Raw genomic sequence first — 23,916 nt, 5'->3', positions numbered from 1 at the left:
ACTCCACGTCTTCCCTTGCACGACGCACCAAGACAAAGAAGAAGTCGTCGTCGTCATCCAAGTCGTCTAAATCATCTTCCTCCAGCCACGGTTCCTTGCTAGATTGAGTGTGTCTCTGTGCGTGTGTGTGTGTGTGTGTGTGTGTGTGTGTGTGTGTGTGTGAGGGAGATTGTGTTTCTCAACTCAAGCTTCAGTGCATGTGTGTGTTTAACTGTAGAGTGTGTTTCTCAGCTCAAGCTTCAGTGCATGTGTGTGTGTGAATGTATATGAATCTCTAAATTTAAGTTTGAGTGTAAGTTTGTGTCTGTGTGAGTGTGTTTGTTTGTGTGCATATGTGTATGTAATTCAATTTGCATCATCTTCATTATCATTACTATTATTATTGCTATTATCTCAGCCTGGTGTAGAGATAAATAGATAATTACTATTATTATTAGGTTAGTCAGGTGGGAAGGATGAGGGAGAGAAGGAAGGGAATCTCTTCTCCATGGTGTAAGTTTAGTTACAAATTGTCTTTCTCCTTTTGTATTTGATTAGTGAGAATTTTTTAGGTTTTTGTTTGTTTTAGGGTAGAGAGAGAGAGAGAGAGAGAGAGTGATGAAAAATAATGGTGATTGTGTACATGTGTAGCTTTTGTGCTGGGTGTCATAATGAGGCAATGAATCATCTAGCTAAAAAATTGACAGTAGAGTAAAAGAAATAAAAAAAAAATCAAAATGTGGTGTCACTAAACATCCTCACTTGACTTCTGTTTCACTTGTGGAATACCCCGTGGTGGGGGGGTGTAGGTCATGGGTCATATGTAGATGAGCAATTCTCTGCTATATCTCCACAGTAAGTTCTCACCTCTCCATCGTTTGCCCTCCATTGCTGGTGGTTTTGCTGAGGCTGCCTCTGGCATATGGGGGATAAAAGATACAAACACGCTCAGGATGTCACTATTAACCCTCTCAGTATGCTAACCATTAGACATGTCAGTACCCCTGTGTGCACTCAAGCAACTTAGCTCATGGTTTTTTGCCCTATCTTCCCTTTGCTTACATGGGTCTTACCCTTCCATTTGCAGAGTGCTGCTCCCTCATATGGCGAGGGTCAGCTCACTCTGCCTTTCTAAATGTAGAATTTTAAGTACTTCATCTCATTGATCCCTCTCCTGTAATGGAATTCTGGTCTTGATCAGTCCTCCCCAAAGAATGATAGCAATGAGCTTTAGTCTCCACAGGGGAACAGGAGGCTAGGTGACCAGCAGATGACCATGGTGAATAACATCGATGCATACCTTGGAAAATGAGTGATAAAGTTCATTAGGATTATTTTAATATATCAAAAGATTATGTACTGGCCAGTAATTGTACACAAAATCTTAAGGCATATACTTTGGCATTATTTGAGCACGACCATAAAGTGCCTTAACCTTAGTGAAGATGTGATCATGAACTTATGACACTAGTAATATGAGCGATGATTAAGTACATCTGGACACCTTTAGCCTTAATTCAGAATTATACAAACTTTCACAGTATGTACATGGAACCGAATTACTCTCTGGATAGTACTGACAACCATCCGCCCTGTGAACCAATCTTTCTGTAGGCACGCAATGATTATATTAGTATATCTATGCATCTATCTACACAGCGATCTACAGTATATCTTAAACACACACACACACACACACACTTCTTGCAAATAGCACCTGTGTTTAATTTCGTCGTTTTATTACATTAACTTAGTGTTCCTCAACGCGTGCACTCTTTCCCATGATGCACAGGGCTGGCGCAGTCTTTGTGGCGCCGCCAACATGTGGTGCGGAAATCAGTGGTTTGTGTGAAGTTCTCTGATTGGCATTGTGATTAACGTTGCTTGTGGCTAAACGTGTATAGCAAGGAAAGGGAAAGAACCATGTTCTCGCCGATGTCACGCTACAAATAGTGTTGATGAGATCTGCGATCTTGTGTTCGTGTCGCTTCAGAAGCAGCCACAAGTAGCATGGAGGGAGGGCGTGCTGGGGCAGCGGGCGAGGAGAGACGGACTTGCCACACCAGTGAAAGAAGGGGTGCTTGAGGTCCTGCGAAGACTCAGGTCCCTACCTTCGGAGACCTTGAGGGACTGCTGGGGTGCGGGGTTTCTGGCCGACGATCGTCGCGAGGATCGCAAAATGACTGACTGCAACATGCCAGGGTTACCCAGCCACTTTCTGAAGGTCGCGTTGTCCCTGATGTTCAGCTGTTTGGAAGGACTGTTGCTCTCATGACTGGTTTGCGTGTCTTCACATTTACGGGAGACAGGCTTCGCTGAACTGGCGGGGCCACTGCTGCTGCTGCTGCTGCCCTCCGCCTCACTCACCACGGAGAAGTAAGGCGGCGGCGGGGCCTCGGCGTGCAGCACGTCCTCGTAGGTCGGCGGAGGATCTGCTTTGGCTGCCGCATCCGCCTCCACAATCTGGAAGCATGGGTGGATATATATATAAGAACAAGAAGATAAGGAAAACTGCAAGAAGCCGTCAGGATTACAAGATGCAGCTACACTGTAAGTAACTACCGCGTCATTTTTCTGTTTTTCTTTGTTCTCTTCGACCGGGCCGCCATTTAAGCCGTGGGTAAACCATAGGCCACAGATTCCACAGCTATGTATGTAGCTCTATTTCACTATCCAATGCTGTCTGGAGATTACTTACTTATTAATGTTTGTATAATACTACGTTTATTTTTTTATTTATTATCATTATTTTTTTGGTGGAAAAAGTGTGTGTGTGTGTGTGTGTGTGTGTCTAATCCCAATATTATTATAAGACTTATTTATTTATTTTTTAAGTCCATAGTTGTGACACATTTTCACCCTCATTCTTCACAAACAACAACAGTAATTACCGTGAAGTGTTTTATTGTATGATAGGGAGACAAAAAATAGCCGTCAAGGTTCTTCCTGCTCCACAGTACCTATGCACTGGGTATACCCGCATATGAAACAAGGGAACTGATTAGCGATGCAATAGGTGTGTAGTTACGCACATCCCTGAGAGGGTTACCCACGGATCTACGTAATAATATTCTGACCTAGTACGTAGGAAGAGAAATACGAGCGTGGGTACGAAAATGTTTTATTCATGTGGCTGGATATTTTTATGTTGAGCTGACGTCATGACAGTCATGAATGAACGATGGCCGTACCTACGCTGATACTGCTCTTCTTATCTCAAGCTGCGGTTCTTTCCTGGTTTCTTTCTCACCTACACTTCTCCCCAATACTCTGACCTAGCTGAGCGCACGGAGGGACCTTGCAGAAACCATTCTCTGCATGCATATAGGTGTCGCTGGTAACTGATGAACCTTCACTTTGTGCCTGTGTTCAGTGAAACGATCTTTCATGGATTCTGCCTATCTGTTTTCATTGAGTTGCTGGTTGGAACCACACTTCCTGCTTGATTTGTCTAGTCTTACTGTTTGAGGTCTTCTTATGTATTGTTAATTCTTTTTATTTCTTCAATTTTAAAACAAGTATTCTTAAAATTCATGTATTGTTCTTTTCGTTTCTTCAATACATCTATTTCCAAACAAAATTTGTTTTCTTTTTTTTTCAGTATATTTATTTTCTAACACGTATTCCTCATTGATATCCACTCACTGCTACAAGTGAGTCTCAGGACCATATTCTGAAACGCTGCGCCCCATCTCCATTAGGCTACATTCAATAGGCTTTACGTGATTGAAGTTACATTCTTCAAGTGTGATTTTTACGATTCTAGTGTCAGACTAACAAGATTTCAACATTATTAATATATGAAACACTCATGGGAATCCGACCAATAATCTCGGTGGCCTTGGAAAGTAGTCGTAGTGACGGGTGAGAGAGAGGAGAGTGGTTCTACGGGCCTGAGGGGAACGACTGAGTGACACCCATAACATTCCCCCCATATAGTGCCTATGTAGCCTGATCACTGGTAAGGTCCTGCGTACACCACACTCCAGGGGCCTTTGTTGTTTTGGAGGACATTAACTTTTCGCTTATCAATGAAGAAGGCTCACCACTGAGAGAGAGAGAGAGAGAGAGAGAGAGAGAGAGAGAGAGAGAGAGAGAGAGAGAGAGAGAGAGAGAGAGAGACCCTTCGCACATTTCTCTTATTTCACCTCTACCTTCACTTTCCTTTCCAATGCCACCTCCTTTTCTTCCGTTCCCCAGCGCCTCCCTCCTCCCTTTCCTACGTATTTTCCCAGAGAGAGAGAGAGAGAGAGAGAGAGAGAGAGAGAGAGAGAGAGAGAGAGACTTATCAAGGACATATATACATATCTCAGTAATATTTAGATTCCGGGAAGACGTATACAAGGAGACAACAACAGGGAATCAACATCTCAAAACATTCCTTCCTGAGTCATATTGTGCAGTTCTTCCAATCCTGCAGCGGTGAAATATAAGTAAGGCCCGTATTCTGAAACACTCTGCTCTCTAATCACGACTTCTTTCCATGACCACCGAGATTATTACACGGGTTCTCTAGACTATTTCTCCTAACAAAGCATGAATTTTGTTAACCTGTCACTAGAACCGTAAATAAAAATAAAATAAAATAAACCCCCAAAGATCCGTATAGCTTCAACCAGAGAGATGCGATGCATTGTAAGAACGAGAGACGAAAGACATTACATAATAACTCAATCTCCATAGCCTTTGTTCTCGTAAGGTCAGACTAAAACTCTATTTCCTTAAACGTTTTAGATTCTCTTTAACCCTATTTTCAAAGGTCACGGAGATCATTAGATGGGTTGACATTATTTTTTTTTCTATCGATGACACAGAATCCTTGTTCAACTATCACCTGGATTATGAAAAAGAGAGAGAGGAAAAAAAAAAAGAAAACCTTGACATTGCCAATAACTTCCACTAGAATATGCTACAAGTCGCCAAAGCGAGACACCTGACTGTTTAGGAATACAGATGAATTGCATGAATGTTTGTGCTACTGTTCCTGTGCTGCACAGAGGCCGTGCTTGTTGCTCACTTGAGGTCACAGCGTGATACGTATTACCAAACATCTAGTGTATCAGAGAGAGAGAGAGAGAGAGAGAGAGAGAGAGAGAGAGAGAGAGAGAGAGAGAATTTCAAGGTTTCAAAATAACTAAGAATCCACGTGATATCTCTCTCTCTCTCTCTCTCTCTCTCTCTCTCTCTCTCTCTCTCTCTCTCTCTCTCTCTCTCTCTCTCTCTCAGGTCACACGCATCAAGCCTAAAGATTACGGTGTATGTACGGTACAGTGCCCGCGCGCGCTCGCGCGCTAATTCACGTATTGGCCTCTCGCAAGATTTGTATGGATGCTTATGGTGAAAAGTGCGGTACATAAATTTTGCAGAATGATGAGACACTAGTGGAGTGACAGTTTCTCCGCCACGACCTTCCGCTTGAGTGAACCAGTCAAGGTCTGAAGCTTGCACGTACAGGACAGCACCGACAGCGGCCACCAGACACTTGTAAGGACTGTTATAACGCTCTGTCCGCAAACGTTGCCGCAGCCACACTACAGCTAGGGAACGACCGCAACTTTATCCACTGTACGAAGAGGTGATGCAGGTTGACTGACTTGCGTTAACATTTACTGAAGGAAACCCATGTAGGTGGGATTGGAGTGGGCTGCTGAGCAATTCCCCCCCTTCCCCCACCCGGGAAGAAACGATGACGTCAAATGCATTCCTGAAGGACTGAAAATCTCCTGATTGCGTCATCCAACCAAGAGTAGATTACTGTGATCCAAAACACGGACGCCTGACGCCTGACGGATGAGCGAGGCTCTGTGCATCGCGGCCAATAAAGAAACACAAGCGTAGAAACAATAACTTACTGCATTATGCACTTACCCAAAGCAATCCGAGTCAGTGGCTCCCATTTCCCACCCCAGGGTTTATGCACCCTACTGTGAGCTTTTGAGAAATTCGTATTTCTTCGCGCCTTGGACGATTAATTAAAAAATAAAAATAAATAATAAATAAAAAAATAATAATAATTCACGTTTTTCTGTAGTTTTAAGACCGAAACTCCATAAATAAAAACATTTAGTATTAAACAATTGTTATGTAGGTGCTAAATCAATAATAAAACAAAATGCCACATTTCAAACCTGTGAGGCGCGATTTGCATTGAGTGCAGTGTATTAATACTATATGTAGTACTTTAATCTCACTCTAAAAAAAATTCTTACTTGACAATTTTCTTCCTAAAACATCTTTTTGCTACTACGCTCTCATATACACAAATCATGTCGTATGTTTTTCAATGTGTCCCATTATTTCCAAGCACCCTTTGAAAAAACTCATGCACTCTGGGATGTACCAAGCGCCCAGTTCGACTATTACTGATCTAGGTGACAGAAATGCACTTCAACACCCAAACATACCTTGGACAAACTGATGATGGCGTTGAGTTTCCAGCAAGCCAACCCGAAGACGACGGATAAGACGGCCATGCAGGACATCACTATCATCTGGTTGGCTTGGGAAGTGTACACGCCAATCGCTGCCACCACCGTCATGAGCACAATGAGCCACAGAATGACAACAAACACGCTCAAACGAATCAGCTCACTCTTTTCTATCCCCAAAATGGTCTGCTGCTGGACGTTCTCTCCTCTCTCCTCCGCGTTCTCTGTAAGCGTCATCGTGTTGTTTGATTTCTGTTCTTGCAATATGTTCACTTGGCTTCTTTATGTGTGCTTGGAGTGGAATGGGAGTTCTGTCTTGCTCGTCACATATCCTCTCTCTCTCTCTCTCTCTCTCTCTCTCTCTCTCTCTCTCTCTCTCTCTCTCTCTCTCTCTCTCTCTCTCTCTTTTAAGAATAGCGAGGCGCGAGCGTTCCCGGGAGAGAGGCGAGGTGTGAATCTGTCCAGCAATGGTGCTCACAACACAGTGGGCCTCCATTGGGGTTAGTGAGCAGCAGGAGCAGTCCCACCAAACGACCTTGCAGGACAGCCATTTCATTCTAGCCACGTCTCGTTCGTTGTGGAGAATATATTAATCACTGTTCCTTCCCCTCCACACCCTCGTCTCTCCCTCCTACCTTCTCCATGGTGCGTCCTTTCCTGTGTCTTTCCCCCCTGCCCCATCCCAAGATCCTCTCCACCTGCTTAATTCATAGTACGTGTACAGTACTTGTACCTTACTGTCGGTTCCTGTTCTTCCGCTTCCTCGTCCTCGCTCATCCTCGACTTCCGAGTCCACCACTTCCGATTCATTCTGATCTTAGTTTCCTTGTTTTTCCATTCTTTGTTATGTGTAGTGCTTGCTAATACTAGAAACTAGAAGATGGGTTTTGCAGGCTGTGTAGGGAGCTTTAAAAGATCAGATATATTCATGGAAGAGGATGATAGGTGGAAATAGGTATGCTTCATGTAGGCTCTCTCTCTCTCTCTCTCTCTCTCTCTCTCTCTCTCTCTCTCTCTCTCTCTCTCTCTCTCTCTCTCTCTCTCTCATTAGGAAAGGATTTTGGCTCAGGGCACAAAAAAAAAAATAAATAAATAAAAAAGCTAACTAAAGGTGCCAGTCCTCCAAAAGATAGTAAAAATATATTTTAAGGCTCCCTGTATATCCAGAATTATGATGAGTATCTTAACACCTCCCTCTGGGAAACGTTCAAATCTTTGGTAGGGGCACGTACAGAAGCAGGCAGAGTTGTTTCCCTAACTCTTCTCTTTTAATAAATTAAAACATATGTGTCATGCCACCTTTTCAAACACCTGGTTCTTCGCATTTCTCAGATTCTTAGGTCACTTTCTTCAGCTCTTAATATTTTGTAACTCCTACCCTTTCAGCTTTATTGAGACCATAGTCATTTTATTCAGAGTGCTCTTCATAGAGAAGGTGCCCTACTGTGGATGTGTGTGAAGGCTTAGTGGCAGGCCAAGTGTTGTGGTGCAAGTATGGTGGCAGGCAAGGTGTGGCGCAGGCTTGGTGGCATGCTGGGTGAAGCAGTAGCCACTCAATAGGCCAGACTCGTGTATCCTTGTAAGGTTATTGTTTATTGTCTATCATTCTCTCAGCTAAGGAATTACAATAGACGCTTTACACCACACTGATGTATTCCTGTCTCGTTTCCTTCCAAGCGGAGATGAAATGAACAGGATTGTGGGCTGTTAGCGTCAGTCCATCTTAACACACAAAGTTTAGTGGAAATTTGGTATTGGTCTTATAATATTATAACACCATATAGTGACCTATAGAGAGAGAGACCTCAAGAGAGAGAGAGAGAGAGAGAGAGAGAGAGAGAGAGAGAGAGAGAGAGAGAGAGAGAGAGAGAGAGAGAGACTTTTTAAACTTGTAAGACTCCCTGTATATCCAAACTTATCGACAGAGAGAGAGAGAGAGAGAGAGAGAGAGAGAGAGAGAGAGAGAGAGAGAGAGAGAGAGAGAGAGAGAGAGAGAGAGAATATTCTTTTTAACTTGTAAGACTTCCTGCATTTGCACAAACTTATATAAAGAGAGAGAGAGAGAGAGAGAGAGAGAGAGAGAGAGAGAGAGAGAGAGAGAGAGAGAGAGAGAGAGAGAGAGAGAGAGAGAGAGAGAGAGAGAGAGAGAGAGAGAGAGAGAGAGACCCTTTTTAACTTGTAAGACTCCCTGGATTTGCCCAAACTTATATCAAGAGAGAGAGAGAGAGAGAGAGAGAGAGAGAGAGAGAGAGAGAGAGAGAGAGAGAGAGAGAGAGAGAGAGAGAGAATGCGCAAGACTAGGCTCACTTGTCACCTCTCCATTTCCTCCCCTTCCCTCCCCCTCCCTCACCTTTCACACACACATGGTCGGGTGTAAACATTGAGGCTGAGGAGCAACACACACTGATACAAACACCATGGTGAAGATCAAAACTACATCAGTGAGGTGAGATGAAGGAAAGCACAGCCATATTGTCAACTCATATGTATTGTCAGTGATAATAGTAATAGGTGGGAAGAATTACGTAGTGTTAACTGGTAATGTGCAGGAGTAATGTGTGGTTCAGGGCAGTTGACCATGATGGGCTTACTACGGTCTACAAATGAAACCTGGGATTGGAGATGAGTGGGGATGAGAAAATGACTCACCTCTGATTTGTATCTTGAGTTCGAATTTGAATAAACGATGGTTGAAGTTTGTAATCATGCATAGAAATGTGTATACACCACTTTTGTTGTAAGTTTGTGAGGTTCAGGTGAAATAGCCAAGTTGTTCACACTTGATACTCAGTTCTCATTTTTTTTATGGAAATTTTCCTAGCCTACTAATTTAGAGACTATTTCTGGGTAAAAATAAGGTGCTCTTTCAAGTCATGATCTACACAATGAAAGGATTCCCAATGCAATTAATGAACTGAATCAATCTAAACCTAACCTAGGGTTCAGATGGAAACACTCATGTCATTTCAATATTATGCCAATTAAGACATGAGATGGTAATGTCTGACATGAAATTATTCTTCAGGGAAAAGGAGCAAGAGGATGAGGAGCTGTTCATGGTGTCAGGATTGGATAACATAGATGGCGGGGAGGATGACAACAATGAGGAGGAGGAGGGGGACGACCAGCAGGAGGCTTCACACGCACAGCTTCTCTCCAACATGATGAAGATAACCAAGAAGTAAGTCTTTGTGAAGATTAGGAAACCCACCAGTGATTGCCAACATATTGAGTGTCATGTAAAGATTTCAAGGCAACGTGCATGCAGTGTAGAATGTTGTAGGTCACCTGGGGGGCACTAAGACAACACTACAAGCTACAAGGAAAACATTTGACCAAGCTGATAGGTAATGGAAGTTTGCTGAGAATACAGTTTACAGTTAATTCACATATATCTGTGTACTTTATTTAAATCCCTTTTATGATGGATGGGTTTTAATGTTATTATGACATGCATATTCATACTAAGTTAAGTTTAGTGAGAAACATCTGAAGCATATTTATATTGCATTTATTGAGAAAAAATAGCCAACGTACCTTCCCATGTACTACCTTACACAGAGAGAGGATGCAGCAGGATGTTCGCACCTCCATGGGCACCTCCACCATGGACACCAGCCACCTGCTGACACGCCTGCTTCCCTCTACCTCCCTGCTGAAGGCTAAGAGCAGTCACACCCTCTCCCTCCCTCTGGAGAAGAGTGTGGCCAAACGGGTCAGTTGATATATATATATATATATATATATATATATATATATATATATATATATATATATATATATATATATATATATATATGACACTAAGCTATCACATCTTATAGGAAGGCCAGGTCTCCATTTTGGCATGGGTAGTGTGTACCTTTTATTAACATTGTGTAGCACTTAAAAATGAAAGGCTGGGTTTCCTTTATAGACATGGGTAGTGGATAGCTTTTGATAACATGTACTGAAGTGTTAATAAAGTCACTGAAAGGCTTGTTATGTTTTGTGCAGATCAAGCGTGCAGCAGGCTATGAGAATGTGGCCATGGAGGTGAACAAGTGGGCCAAGGTGGTGAAGGCACAGAGGGAGACTGAGCAGCTCCGCTTCCCTCTGAAGCAGAGTGGTGTATCTCTCAAGACGGTGGAGAAGACAAACTTGGTGCAGATGAGAACACCACTGGAGAATGAGGTCTACTCACTGCTGCAGGGTGCAAAGCTGGTGGAGAACAAGAAGGTGAGTGTTTTCATTTTATGTCACTTGAGACTTTTCTGAATATGAACAGTCGGGACTAGGGGTTAAGATTTTTTTTTTTTTTTTTTTTTTTTTTTTTGTGTGTGTGTGTGTGTGTGGTGACAACTCATTTGATTAATTTAGGTAGGCAAAGTACTAAAAGTCATGATGATGATGTTTTAAGAATGGTTGAGCATTGCTTAGAACTGCTGTAACAATGTTGATGATGTTGAAGATGATGATAATTCATTCATTTGAGCTGGACAGATTAATTGCGATAGTGGTGATGATGAAAATTGTCTGCAAAATATGTACATGTCCTAAACCAAATGAAGGGAACACATCATTTCTCCCTGCCATGACTCACACCACTTCCCATCAGGAGAGTGAGGAGGAGATGATTGCACGCAAGGCTCTCTCACTGGAGGAGATACGGGAGCAAAACAGAGAGTTGTGGCGGCAGAAAGAATTGAAACGGCGGTACGAGCAGAAGGCAAGACTGATGAACAAGAGCAAGAGCAGAAAGTAAGACTCAAATGTTGCTTGCTGTTAATTCCATTGTTGTCTTTACTTGCTATGTGTATCCCTTCATCTAAGGCTGAGTCAAGAAATTTAATTAGCTAGAGACAGTTAACAGAAGCAAAGGGCACCATAGCCACTTAAATAATAATGATGTCTTTACTTGTCTTGATGTCTGCACTTAGCATATCTGACTCACATCAAAAGCAGCCATATTATCATCTATCTTGATGATTTTCCTACACTGTCCCCTCACTCTCCCATAAGTGCCTCCTAAGATACAATTTGCAATCAGGCTATCAGGTGTTCACATACTATGCCTTGTCTGTCTCATCCTCTTAGTTCTTGCCTTTCTGTCCTTAACCCTCAACCTTATTCCCTTACACACGGTGCCTGGCCTGTCTCGTCCCTGTGGTTTGTCCCTCCTTTCATGCCACAAGTTAATGCTGCCTGTACTCTTTAAGACATCACAGGCTGCTGCGGCGGGAGAAGCTGAGGAAGCAGAAAACCAAATTGGAGGAGCTGCAGAAGACCGACCCAGAAGCAGCGCTGGAATGTTTGCAGGAACTGGAACTTGCCCGGATACAGGAGAGGATGAGCCTACGCCACAAGACCTCCAAGTGGGCACACCTGCAGGGCTTCAGGGCAAACAGGGACAAAACTGTAAGTGTGTTTGTGTAGTTGGTTTAGGCTGGCTGTAAGTTGAGCTCCATAAATGAAATATATTATGCAGCCTTATCAGGAATACATTTTTTATTAAGGGATGTTAATTCTTAGTTGTCCCAGGAACTTGGACATTTATGTGTTTATTCTGACAATTTTCATCATTCTGTCAGGTGATGGCAGCATTGAAAGAGAACCAGCGCCTGCATCAGGAACTGACAACCAAGTCAGCTAAAGCAAAAGAGAGTGTGGAAGATGATTTGTCAGATGAGGCAGATCTTGCCAAGGTGAAGTGTAAACCACTCTTGTATTACATTATGTATAGTATTTGATGACTTCATTGTAATTTTTTTAGTCAACAAAAACACTACTTCTGTAAATGCCATGAATACATCTATTTATTCATATACATATTTGCCAATTTACCTGTTTATTGGGAGTTTAAAGAACCCTTACCATTAAAGTTATTGGTATTACAGGGAGAAGGAGGGAGTGCAGTGCAAGGAACAGATGAATCCCTCAATCCTTGGATCAAACAACGTGGATCAGTAGTCTCTAAGAGCTCCCCTGAGGATGAATCCTTCACTAAGTTCAAGAAGTTCTGGGAGGAAGTCAACAAGAGAAAGCAGGCAGACCAGGAGATTCATGAACAATTAGAAAAGGAAAGAGAAGAGAAAAATATTGAAGATGAAAAGATAGAAGATCAGGAGCAAGAGGAAGAGAAAAAAACAGAAAAGGAGGGTGTGGAGGAGGAGGAAGAAAATAGTGGTATGAAAGAGGAAGGGGAACAAACAGAAAAGGAAAAGGAAGTAAATAAAAAATATCTACAGAAATTACAAAAGCCAAAAGACAAAATACAGAAATTGAAACGCAAAAAAGCAGAATCAGAAGACAGTGGAGAGCCAAAAGGCAAAATACAGAAATTGAAACGCAAAAAAGCAGAATCAGAAGACAGTGGAGAGCCAAAAGGCAAAATACAGAAATTGAAATGCAAAAAAGCAGAAGCAGAAGACAGTGGAGAGCAACCTGCTAAAAAGATTCCTGGAAAGAAAGGGAACAAGAAATGTAAAAAAATAATAAAGACTAAAGACCAAGAAGCAGTCAACATAGATGACTTATTTGATGAAGTAGAAATTGGTATTAAAAACAAAGTACAAAGAAAGCTGAAAAAGTTAGGAGTAAAGAGCAAAGAGCCATGGACAAAAGTGAAGACCAAAAAGAAGAACAAAAAGGTCCCAAAGGCTGTTGCTCCCTCAGAAATTGAGGAGTTTGACTTTACTGGTACACGCAACCAAGAAAACATTGACGAAACAACAGAGAGAGCAAAGACTCTACAGGATTTGGAATCTCTAGAGGGAGAGAGTGTGAACAAGCTGCAGGAGGCTGTGAAAATTTTAAAAGACTCACAAGCTCCAGATACCTCTGTCCCTCACAACCATAAGCTGCAAGTGGACCCCAATAAGTTCCTGCAAGTAAGGCATCTGATTCTTTTAGCAGGAATGGATCTTGTGATTCATGTTTATATTCCTTTGTATTGTTGTGGTAGAGGTATATGCTTCAGATCAGGTCCTTAACTGCATTCTGGTGATGGCAGGTGGAGTCAAAGCGCTTGGTGACAGCCATGCCAGATAATGTGGGTGAGGCAGGGGAGGCTCTGGATGATGAGGAACAGGAGAGTGCAGAGAACATCATCAGGGAAGCTTTTGCTGATGATTACCTCATGGAGGAATTCAGGTGAGTAACATCAGAGGTAAAGTGATGTGAAGATGTTGAGCCCCAGAAATGTGTTCAGTTAAACTAATTTTAATGAAGAACTGCATGCTTTTCAGACTTTTTTGAGGGGGAAGGATAAATCATTCTGCTTCCATCTTCTTGTTGACAAATATGGTAATCTGTAAAGTTGTGTGTTTCTGCTGGCAGTTCTGAGAAGGCAGAGGCCATCAAGAAGGACCAGCCTAGTAGTATGAGTCTAGCACTGCCAGGCTGGGGAGACTGGACGGGACCCAACATGAAGATGTCCAGTAAAAAAATAAAGAAGTTCCGGTGAGAAGTTTTGGAAATGTAGTCATAATGTTTGTGTGGTCAAGGAAATATTAGCTATCAGTAAGATGAATGCTTGAACCATAAGATCAGTAGCATTTAACAGCATTCTTGTTAACCAGCTTTATGTAAATTGTTAAATCTCTCTCTCTCTCTCTCTCTCTCTCTCTCTCTCTCTCTCTCTCTCTCTCTCTCTCTCTCTCTCTCTCTCTCTCTCTCTCTCTCTCTCTCTCTCTCTCTCTCTCTCTCTCTCTCTCTCTCTCTCTCTCTCTCTCTCTCTCTCTCTCTCTCTCTCTCTCTCTCTCTCTCTCTCTCTCTCTCTCTCTCTCTCTCTCTCTCTCTCTCACCAGGCTCAGGGTGGCTCATGCCCCACGCAAGGACTCTCGCATTGGCCATGTCCTCTACAATGAGAAAGCTGATGTCCACACCAACCTTCGCAAAGCCATGGTAAGACATGGTATTGTATTATGGTGTGATCTTTTTGAAAAATATATATGAAGTCTCACTTAGCTCACATAGCAACAGTTAACTTGGTGGCAGTATTTGTTATCCACTAGTTTTGAAAAGGACAGGTACATTTACCTTCAAACCATAACTACAAAGAGTTTGGTCAGGTTATTCAGTAAGTTTTCCATTTACATCAAAAAGCAAAACAGTTCACTTCTCAACTTCTCGATTCTCTCTTCTCTCAGGTGTCTGAGCTGCCGTATCCCTTCAAGAGTGTGAAAGACTTTGAGGCATCAGTCAGGGCACCGGTGGGCCGCCTTTTTGTGCCAGAAACGGCTCACAAAAAAATGACAGCTCCTCCCATTGTAACAAAGATGGGGACAGTGATCCAGCCCATGACAGAGGATGAACTGCTACGCTCTGAGGCACCTGGCAAGGGCTTGAAGAAGAACAGGCAGAGTGGACCCAGTAGAGACAGGAAAAGGAAGGCAGCAAGTGGTGCACACGAGATGCAGAACTCAAAGAGGAAAATTAGAGTAAAGAAAAGTTCAAGGTAATTTACATCTAAAGAAAAATTATTCCTTTAATTAATCCCCAGATAAAAATTTGTATTCTCTTTCTGTTGTTTCATGTGCCCACTGTTGTACCACATGGTATTCTCTTCCAAGATTATATAAACTAAGTAAACTAAGTGTTTGTATCTGTGTGTGTGTGTGTGTGTGTGTGTGTGTGTGTGTGTGTGTGTGTGTGTGTGTGTGTGTGTGTGTGTGTGTGTGTGAAATTTCTGATTCCTCACTTGAGTATCCCCTAAGAGGGTAGCCATGGCAGGAAAGATGCCACTTCCCTTTATTCAACCACTCTTCCTTGCTGAGTGCTCAACGTCTCCCAACACCACGCCTGTGGTGAGCTCTGCCTGATCATTAGTAAAGTTAAAACAAGTAATAAGTGTGACTAAACAACAGAATTCAAGCATTTGGACTAATTTATTTATTTATTTTTTCTGATCATCATCTATATAGGTGTTTTATTATCCTTATTTTTGTTTGTTTCCTCTTGAAATCAATAAAATGCCCCTCATATGCCAAAAGCCCTTCTCCAAAACTAAAATCACAAAAGGGATCTAAAGCATTGCGGAAAAGTAAACTTACGGTGCAAATAATATCCAAAGGAAAAGTATCCTTGGCCTGGTAGTCTCTCACATAACCTGCTGTCTTATTTCTGTGCCATACTTCCAGCGACAGAGTACCAGGTGAAGTAAGCTAACTGCTACGTATGACATGACATCGGAGAGAGAGAGAGAGAGAGATTAATCTTTCGTAATATCGCCTTTTTAATCCTAAAAGGATGTTTTTTACTGACCTGTTTCTTCTACTTAGCATTACATGCTGCCCGGTATTACCCAACTCGTCCTTCCCACATTTAAGTTTAATTCTATTAAAAAAACAGCGGTCTGTGTTGCTATGGCAACCTTGGTGACCTGCGGTACCCCCACTCTTCCACGTGGTGAAGTACCAGCATTCATTTCTCGACGGACGGCAGGCAGAGCGGAGGTAAGCGTCTGAAGAGCTCCAGCACAGTTTTAAGGTAATTAGTCGCAATGAGAAGGAAGAGATGCAAGGAATATAACGCTTTTGCCACACTGAGCAAGGAAAAGTGTGGAGTATGCAAGAGAGGAAAGTGAAGAAAAAAGCTGGTCATGTGACCGCTGTAGCAGTGATGTTATGGACGGTCAGGATGATGTGTGCGCCAAGGCTGGTTCCACGACATATGCGAGGAAAAAAAATATGATGAGCTTCAGGAAAACAAGGAGAAGCCTTTGTGGTACAAGAAGTGCATCATGCAGGCGGTGAAACACCTGGACACATTCAAGAGGCTGAGAAGAAAAGGAAGAGTGGAAGTAGGAACAAGAAAAATATGATGCCAAAAGTCTTGGAGTTGAGAGACTGGGAGTACTTGAGAGAAAAAAGAAAAAAAAAAAAAAAAAACATGTTAATCTCACTCCTCAGCACCCACGCAGAAGTGACTCAGCCCTGTCCTTGGTTAACCACCTCCAATGTGGCTGCCCCTTCCATAACTACCCAGGATGTGGGTATGTCATCTATTTTACCACTTCACTCATCTGCCAATGGACTTCTGTGATGATGATGAGACTCAGTCTGCTAACCAACCAGCAGAACCAGATACCTGTACCCCAGACTTTTGCGAGATGGTGGAATTTGTTGTCTCCTGTTTCCCTGAAGTGGAAGGGCAATGTGTGGAGAGAGTTCGGGCAGACCCACCAAGTGCATTGAGACAAGTCTCCATGCTTCTAGGTTGACACAAGCAAGACCAGTGGATTACTCCATCGAAGTAGCCTCAATTGCCTTACTGAGAGCTATGGAACGTTATAGACCTATCCTTGCCAGTTACCCTTCTCATTGATACCTTCGCATTTACGCAGTGAGTGGTCATGAAGCAGGCAAGGCAGCCAAGCCCTCTCTCTTACCACTAAGGGAAGTGAACTCAAGGTTTTTGCCCAGCAGGCAGACATGCCCAGGCTTGAAGGTGTCTTGGCAAGGATGAGGGAGGCACCAAATTTTTCTTTTTGGATCCTGACTGCCTTTTAATGTCTTTTACTGCCCATGACACCATCTCCTGCTACCATGGCCATGGCATATCAGCTCTTCAAGAGTCTCCAGATAATCGTGGTGGATCAAGCAAAGGCCTTTGCCTTAACTAATGTGAAGGCAGTACACAGAAACTCTTGCCTTTCGCATCTCCTTTCATCCTTTAAGACTGCCATAAAGTCCTTTGACAGTTCTCTGTAAACTCTGGTCTTCTCTTTGATGACAAAGTCAAAGAAGTCCTGGACAGGGCAGGCAAGACTATTTCTTTGACCTTCCAGTAGGCAGTGGCCAAGGCTCTAACTAAACCATGCCCTTCTCCAGGTTTACTTTTGTTGGAGTGCAATCCTAAGCCCTCCACTTCAGGATAACCCTCCTCCTGGCAACAACAAGCGGGCCCTCCTCCCCACAGGTCTGTAGGTGGACCAGGTGCCTCTTCCAATTTTCAAAGAGGAAGGAAAAAATTTTTTCAAAAGTAAATCCCACCTCCACCCAACAAAGGTTGCAGGCTGCCTTAATTGGAACTGAGGTGAATAGAAGGCCATAGGAGCAGAGGACTGCTATCCTGGATTACTGTTACCAGATCCCTTTTGTCACACATCCACCCCTGCAGGCCGAAGCAGTGGATTTTGGGACTTAACTTGCCAATTTCCAAGAAGGGAGAAGACTTGGACATGGAAATACAACAGCTCATAGACAAAAGGGTGGTGGAGGACGCTCCCCTAACACCAAGATTCTTCACTCGTGTCTTTGTGGTCACCAAGGCTACAGGTGGCTTTTGTCCAGTCATAGATCTCTCAGTCCTCAACAAGTATGTCCTTGAGACCACATTCATGATGGGGACAGTGAGGACAGTTTTTGCAGCAATACACAAGAATGACTGGACAGTCAGTAGATATGAAAGATGCCTATTTTCAAGCGCTGGTCCCTCGAGAAAGCTGCAAGTACCTTCGTTTTCTTTGGGGGGGAGTCATTCTTTACAATTTTGCGTCCTATGTTTTGGCCTGTCCACTGCCCCACAAGTGTTTACAAGAATGATGGTGCTGATTTCAGTGGCTTTACATCGGAAGGGAGTGTTCCTTCTGTGCTACTTGGACGATTGGCTCTTGTTAGCCGCCTCTGAGGAAGAAACACACCAAACCACCTAGATGCTACTCCACCTGTGCATCAGGTTAGGTGTGATGATGAACTGGGAGAAATCAGACTTTTCTCCACTCCAATCCAAGATCTTTTTAGGGATGGAGATTAATTTTCTTCTTTTGAAGGCTTTTCTGACCAGAGGATGCATTGATGACCTGCTGCTGAATGAGGCCTTTATATGCAACCAGTTCCCCCTTGCCTGGGATTGGTTGGTTTTGCTAGGCTACATAGTGTCCTTGATACACCTAGTACCAGGCAGTTGATGCAGGATGAGGAGCTTGCAACTTCATCTATCCCAGGCTTGGGACAGACAGTCACGGTCACCTACTTCCAGTACCTTGGACCATGGAAGTGTATGCCAACCTCCTTTGGTGGTCAGACAAGGACAGCCTCTGGTCAGGCTAATCTCTCCAGGCTGCATCCCCAGACTTGTGTCTGTACATGGACTCCTCCTCCACAGGGTGGGGAGCATCATCTCTCTATGAGTCAGTGAGCAGTCTCTGGTCTCTTGCAGAAAAAGCACTATACATCAATGTTCTGGAGCTCCAAGCAATAAGATTAGGCTTTCAGTATTTTGTGGAATTAGTTCAAGGCCGGACTGTAGCAGTGTTCTCTGACAGTGCGACTGCTCTGGTGTTTTTGGCCAAGAAAGAGGGAATCTGGTCTTTTCTGCTCAACATGGAAGCTCAGCAAACACTGAAATGGTAAGAGAACAACTGTCCAGCTTCTCATCCAGTTCATCAGGGGTTCTTCCAATGTCCTCGCAGACTGCCTCAACCGACAGAAGCAAGTGCTCTCCACAGAATGGACACTGCACTAGGAGGTGTGCAATGCGCTGTGGAAGGGGTGGGGTTGCCCATTGGTGGATCTGCTCGCCACCAGGCTCAACTTTTGATTGTTGGCCTTTATTCCAGGACCCCATGGCAATAGCAATGGATGCCTTTTTCTACTGTTGGGACTATCAGGAGCTGTATGTCTTACCTCCTTTCTCTGAAGTGAGAAAGGTCCTAAACTCTCCCATGACTCTCAGGGAACTACACTCATCCTGATAACCCTGTTCTGACCCCAGAAGGAATGGTTCCCAGACCTAATACAAGCAACAATGGACACTTCTGAATGCTTTCCTCCTTGACCAGACCTCCTGCACTAACTACATGTTCATCATTTCCATCATGCTCTCCACGAACTTCTGCCAGTCATGTGGAGACTGTCAAGTGACTCCATCAACAGGGGTATTCAGGAAGAGTTGTGCAGTTACTGGTGGGAGCTAAATGCCATTACACTACCATAATGGAAAACCACTGCTAGGAAGACCCTCACAGGTGTTATATTGTAACCAGCATTGGGCTGGAATTCTTGGGCATTCATATTAACTCTGTTTTGGCTCCTTCAGTGCTTGTTGATCATTATGCAAAATGTTCCAGGAAAATAAGTGTTGATGTAATAATTTCAGGTCTTCATAACATGTAACACAAAGCAGTGCATCTGTTGCAAAAGGTTTTGTACAGCTTTGATAATACTCCATTTTCTATAACATTTAATTTTGTATAGGACAGTTTTGTGCCTCCTCAAATCACTAGCTTTGTAATCATAGTCTTTATTTTGTTGAGAGGATTTTAATTTAATTAATTTATTTGTTTATTATTTTTTTCCCATATGCCTTTGAGATACAGTAGTGTTCTCTTATCAGCAACATGTTTTATGTGGGACTGGTTCAGGTGTGTTATGTTTATCAATACGGATTAAATAACAGAATCAATGGAATACCAATCAATAATACATAATGAGAAAAATATATTTGTTTCACATATGACCTCTTTCTTCTACTTAACAGTACATGCTCCCCAATATTGGCAAACTTGTCCTTCCCACATAAACAACAGTGTGCCTTGTCAGCCATCAGGAACTCCTGATGGCTGACAAGGCACACTGTTGCCACAAGTACAAGAGGAAGTCAAGTGAACTTCTGACTGGATGGGCTGGACACTTGTATGGCTGTGCTTCCTGAACCACTGGCGACACCAATTCCACTTATACTGATAGTTCATAGTAAATGTGGGAAGGACAAGTTTGCTAATATTGGTGAGCATGTATAAGGTCATGCTGAATAGTGTCTTCTCTTATAAAGGATTCAATCTATCAGAAGATCCTGTTCTTCATGACATTGTTAAGGCCCATGTGAGACAAGTCCCCAGATTAGTAAACAAAACCCCTTCTTGGAATGTAGATGTGGTCTTGATGGCTCTAACATTACCTCCCTTTGAACTCCTAAGTTGTTCCTCTCTCAGGGACTTAACAAAGAAAACCGTTTCTGGTGGCACTGGTGATGGCTAGGAGGGTTGGTAAACTACAAGCCCTCTTCTATAAGGTAGCATGTTAGGGCAATGATCTGGTCCTGGCATATGTGCCTGAATTTGTTGCCAAAATGGAGACAACTCAAACCCTATTGCAAAGGAGCTCAGGCTTTGAAACTCATCCTACTTGGTCAGCTCTGAAGATGAGGAAAGTCTATTGTGCCCTGTTCGAGCACTTGAATTGTACTGCTACAGGATGTCCTCCACTGTTCATCCCAAGCAACTCTTTGTTGGTTAGGGACCAGTCACCCCCTCTCTCTAAGGCTGCTATGTCTCTCTTCCTCAAGGGGAATATAAAAAGAGCTCATGAGTCTCTATCTGTGGACCTCTGTCCCCTCCTCAGGTTGAGGGAGCAGAACATTCATGGTATTGCCACCTCCATTCTCTTGTGGAAGGATGCAGCTTGCTGGAAGGCACTCTTAATCTTTGCTGATCACTATGTGAAGGAATTCCAAAGGATGGAGGGGGGACTTCTTTGCTCTAGGGCCAATTAAAGTGGCTGGTGATATTGTGTCTTAAGGTTCCATTGTGGTTGCCCCGCCCTCAGGGCTCACTGACACTTTCCCCTATCCTCAGTGCACTGTAGACATTCAGTGTGAGGTCCAAGTGGCATTATCACTCTCCACTGCCTCACCACCTTCAGGATGCCCCTACACAAGTTAGTGGGTCACTAACTCTTCATGATGTGGACTCTCATCCTTGTATTTTCTTTCCAAGGCACGATCCCTTCTCCTTAAATGTGAGAATCTGATAAGTAGAAGAAACCGGTTCTGTGTGAAGCAAATCATCTTTTTAATCCTAAAAGGAATTTTTCACATACCCGTTTCTTCTATGAAAATCTTCCCAGCATCTCCTGCACCACCAACAACACCAATTCCACATATTGATAGTTCATAGTAAATGTGGGAAGGACAAGCTGGGTAATATTGGGGAGCATGTACTGCTAAGTAGAAGAAAGAGGTCATATGTGAAACAAATATATTTTTTTCATGTATTATTGATTGGTATTCTGTTATTTAATGTTTTTTTCTCAATACTAGGTTTGTTCTTTTAATTTCTGTATTCATGGTGATTTTCTTATTTTCTATACATTTTAATAATTCCATTCCAAGAGATTAAGTTCTTAATTTTAGTTGTAATAATAATAGTTCTTATTTTATTTCCATTCATGCTATATCTGTTTCCTCTTATTTTATATACTATTCTTGTCTTGATCATTAGCCATCATCATTACCATCATGAAATACTTTTTTTCTTCCTTAAGACTATTAATTTATTCTCTCCTTTTACTTTTTTTCTTCCTTACTTCTTTTAAGACTTCATATCCTCCCCCTTCTCTTCTGTTCTCTTCCTTCTCATTGAGGCAAGTAATGACACAGAAACACACCAATACTGTCACTGACTGATGCTCTCACTCACTCAACTTTGCATATTCCCTCCCATCTTGTATTGAAACATGCAGCAGACTAATGCTGGATTTCCACTAAAACTTACATAATTGCATGGTTCCTTATCCTTCAGTGATGCTGTGAGAGCAAGGGAAGTATGAGTTTTATCTGAAGGTGTGACAAAAAACAGGGTATGAACAATTGACATGTATTTACAGCTACACCTTACACCAACACAACAACCAGGAAGAGTATAAATTGGGACAGTAACAAGGCAATCATGTTACTGCCACCACCATTATGGCGCTCTTCTTAATCCACCCTATTTTTTGACAAGGACAGGAGTGCTTCATGTATGTATTAAAATAAAAACCATTTTAAACACTGGTGAAAAATGAAAAGTCAGTTTACTACCTGAAGGTTCCAAACTTTAAATGAGAAGTCTATTAACATGCCATGTCTGGATAACACTGACTTACCCTGTTTTGTAGGAGTGCACTAAGTCAATGAAAGGTAATATGTACACACCTGAACCAGTCCCACATAGAACATGTTGCTGATAAGAGAACACTACTGTATCTCAAAAGCATATGGGAAGAAAAAAAAAAAAAAAAAAAAAAAAAAAAAAAATCAAAATAAAGACTATGATTACATGGCTAGTGATCTGGGAAGCACAAAACAATCCTATACAAAATCAAATGTAGAAAAGAGTATTATCACAGCTGTACAAAACCTTTTGCTACAAATGCACTGCTTTGTGTTGCATGTTATGAAGACCTGAAATTATTACATCAACACTTATTTTCCTGGAACATTTTGCATAATGATCAACAAGTACTGAAGGAGCCAAGAGAGCACTAATATGAATGCCCAAGAATTCCAGACCAGTGCTGTGAGGGTCTTCCTAGCAATGGTTTTCCATTATAATTCATACAAATAATCAGATGGACTTGGGAAGCATATCGCTGTCTGTTGACCAAGAAAAGTTTATCTTTTCCTCTTGTATCCATTCCCTAGACAGAATAATGTAAGTGCTGAAATACGCAATGGCCAACACAACGAATATCTGGGTCCTTCCCAGTTTCACAACACAGCATCATCATTACTTATTTAATAATGTATGACTGAGGTAATATTGTTTATAACAACATTGAGTCAAAATATTACACCATTTTTTCACACTTTCATCCACTACATTTTTATTACTTTATTTGGTCTTTTTAATTCTTTCTAAGGTCTTTTTTTTTTTTCTGTATATCACATAACATGGGCGATGATGTTTGGAAAAAAATATATATGTATATTATATACTCAACAAAAAATAACATTACCAACAGTCAGATAAGTGCACAAATAATTCCTTTTAAATCAACATCTCTTGCTTGAGTGAAGAATGAGCATATGAGAGGTCAGAGTTGTCTTATCAACATCTTGATATGTGGAATGAAAACGTAAAAACCAAATAAAAAGAAAACAGCAAATTTTCAAACCTCAAATAAATGTCTATGACCAGACCTAATAAGTCATTTCAGTCTTGGTAGTGGGTAGTTACTGCATGTTACTAAAAGCTTGATATAATGGCTATTTTTACAGTAAAATAAAATAGCACACTAGTATTGCAGGATACTAGGAAACTGTCATTTCAGATAAGATTACATTGTGGTAAGATATCAACATGAACAGCGCCTTCACACATTACAGTAAAAATGTATCATGCACCTTTTTTTCCAGAAGATTCCTGTAGAAAATTATAAAAATACAAATCTTCCTAGAACTTGGAAAGTAATCTGCATTGATTGATGTGAAGACCAGAGATGCAGGGTGATGTCTCCTATGTAAACCATTGTTGTCTTGCATTCAATTTCTGAGTATTTCCCAGGAACAACTGTCTTCAGTAGTCTACCAACCGGATCCTGCCGATGCGACCACCATCCTCCCTGTGGACAAAAAAGTTATTTGTAAATATGAGGAAGTGAATCAACACAATCAAGTTTCTGCATTCAGCTGGGAGAGAAAATGGAAGCAAGGATCGGTTTACCAATGTACCAGACAAACAGCACCCAACTTTGAGGATGTAGCAGAGACAAGGTAGAAACAATCGCAGACAATGCATCATATCTGGCCTCTGCACCTGTGAGGG

The 23,916-nt window shown here is 42.2% G+C and overlaps 4 protein-coding genes across 9 annotated transcripts in view; 2 read left to right on the top strand and 2 right to left on the bottom strand.

Annotated features, from left to right (window-relative positions):
* Positions 1-717, top strand: part of LOC135110489 (ataxin-7-like protein 3) — a 5,381-nt gene extending 4,664 nt beyond the window's left edge. The window contains exon 8 of the mRNA XM_064022850.1: positions 1-717. This exon is cut by the window's left edge and continues 193 nt beyond it. Coding sequence (XP_063878920.1) covers positions 1-107 — 107 coding nt within the window. The 3' untranslated portion in view covers positions 108-717.
* Positions 718-1,300: 583 nt separating this feature from the next.
* Positions 1,301-7,047, bottom strand: LOC135110490 (uncharacterized). The gene is made up of 2 exons (XM_064022851.1): positions 6,384-7,047; positions 1,301-2,442 (listed from the first exon to the last, which is right to left on the bottom strand). Exons 1-2 carry the CDS (start codon positions 6,642-6,644, stop codon positions 1,969-1,971), a joined length of 735 nt encoding a protein of 244 aa, XP_063878921.1. The 5' UTR covers positions 6,645-7,047; the 3' UTR covers positions 1,301-1,968.
* Positions 7,048-8,697: 1,650 nt separating this feature from the next.
* On the top strand, positions 8,698-22,416 carry LOC135110487 (U3 small nucleolar RNA-associated protein 14 homolog A-like). Its single transcript, XM_064022848.1, has 12 exons — positions 8,698-8,853; positions 9,433-9,588; positions 9,969-10,122; positions 10,404-10,625; positions 11,005-11,147; positions 11,606-11,804; positions 11,978-12,091; positions 12,284-13,276; positions 13,399-13,538; positions 13,725-13,847; positions 14,195-14,291; positions 14,537-22,416. The coding sequence occupies exons 1-12, from the start codon at positions 8,825-8,827 to the stop codon at positions 14,846-14,848; spliced, it is 2,682 nt and encodes an 893-aa protein (XP_063878918.1). The 5' UTR covers positions 8,698-8,824; the 3' UTR covers positions 14,849-22,416.
* The window catches only part of LOC135110486 (CLK4-associating serine/arginine rich protein-like), a 15,341-nt gene continuing 13,395 nt past the window's right edge, over positions 21,971-23,916 (bottom strand). For all 6 annotated transcript variants that reach the window (XM_064022841.1, XM_064022844.1, XM_064022842.1 and 3 more), the window contains one exon: positions 21,971-23,713. In XM_064022841.1, coding sequence (XP_063878911.1) covers positions 23,668-23,713 — 46 coding nt within the window. In that variant the 3' untranslated portion in view covers positions 21,971-23,667. The remainder of the gene's footprint in view (positions 23,714-23,916) is intronic.

The sequence above is a fragment of the Scylla paramamosain genome, chromosome 20 (genome assembly GCF_035594125.1).
Source record: "Scylla paramamosain isolate STU-SP2022 chromosome 20, ASM3559412v1, whole genome shotgun sequence".
Lineage (NCBI taxonomy): Eukaryota > Metazoa > Arthropoda > Malacostraca > Decapoda > Portunidae > Scylla > Scylla paramamosain.
This window is presented reverse-complemented; position numbering and strand designations above follow the sequence as displayed.

Excerpts from the sequence above, each read along its gene's own strand:
- LOC135110490 (XM_064022851.1), bottom strand. The coding sequence starts at position 6,644 with ATGACGCTTACAGAGAACGCGGAGGAGAGAGGAGAGAACGTCCAGCAG. Across the intron at positions 2,443-6,383 it reads CCATCATCAGTTTGTCCAAG|ATTGTGGAGGCGGATGCGGC; the intron begins GTATGTTTGGGT and ends CCATGCTTCCAG.
- LOC135110487 (XM_064022848.1), top strand. The coding sequence starts at position 8,825 with ATGGTGAAGATCAAAACTACATCAGTGAG. Across the intron at positions 13,848-14,194 it reads AAAAAAATAAAGAAGTTCCG|GCTCAGGGTGGCTCATGCCC; the intron begins GTGAGAAGTTTT and ends CTCTCTCACCAG. Across the intron at positions 14,292-14,536 it reads CCAACCTTCGCAAAGCCATG|GTGTCTGAGCTGCCGTATCC; the intron begins GTAAGACATGGT and ends CTCTTCTCTCAG.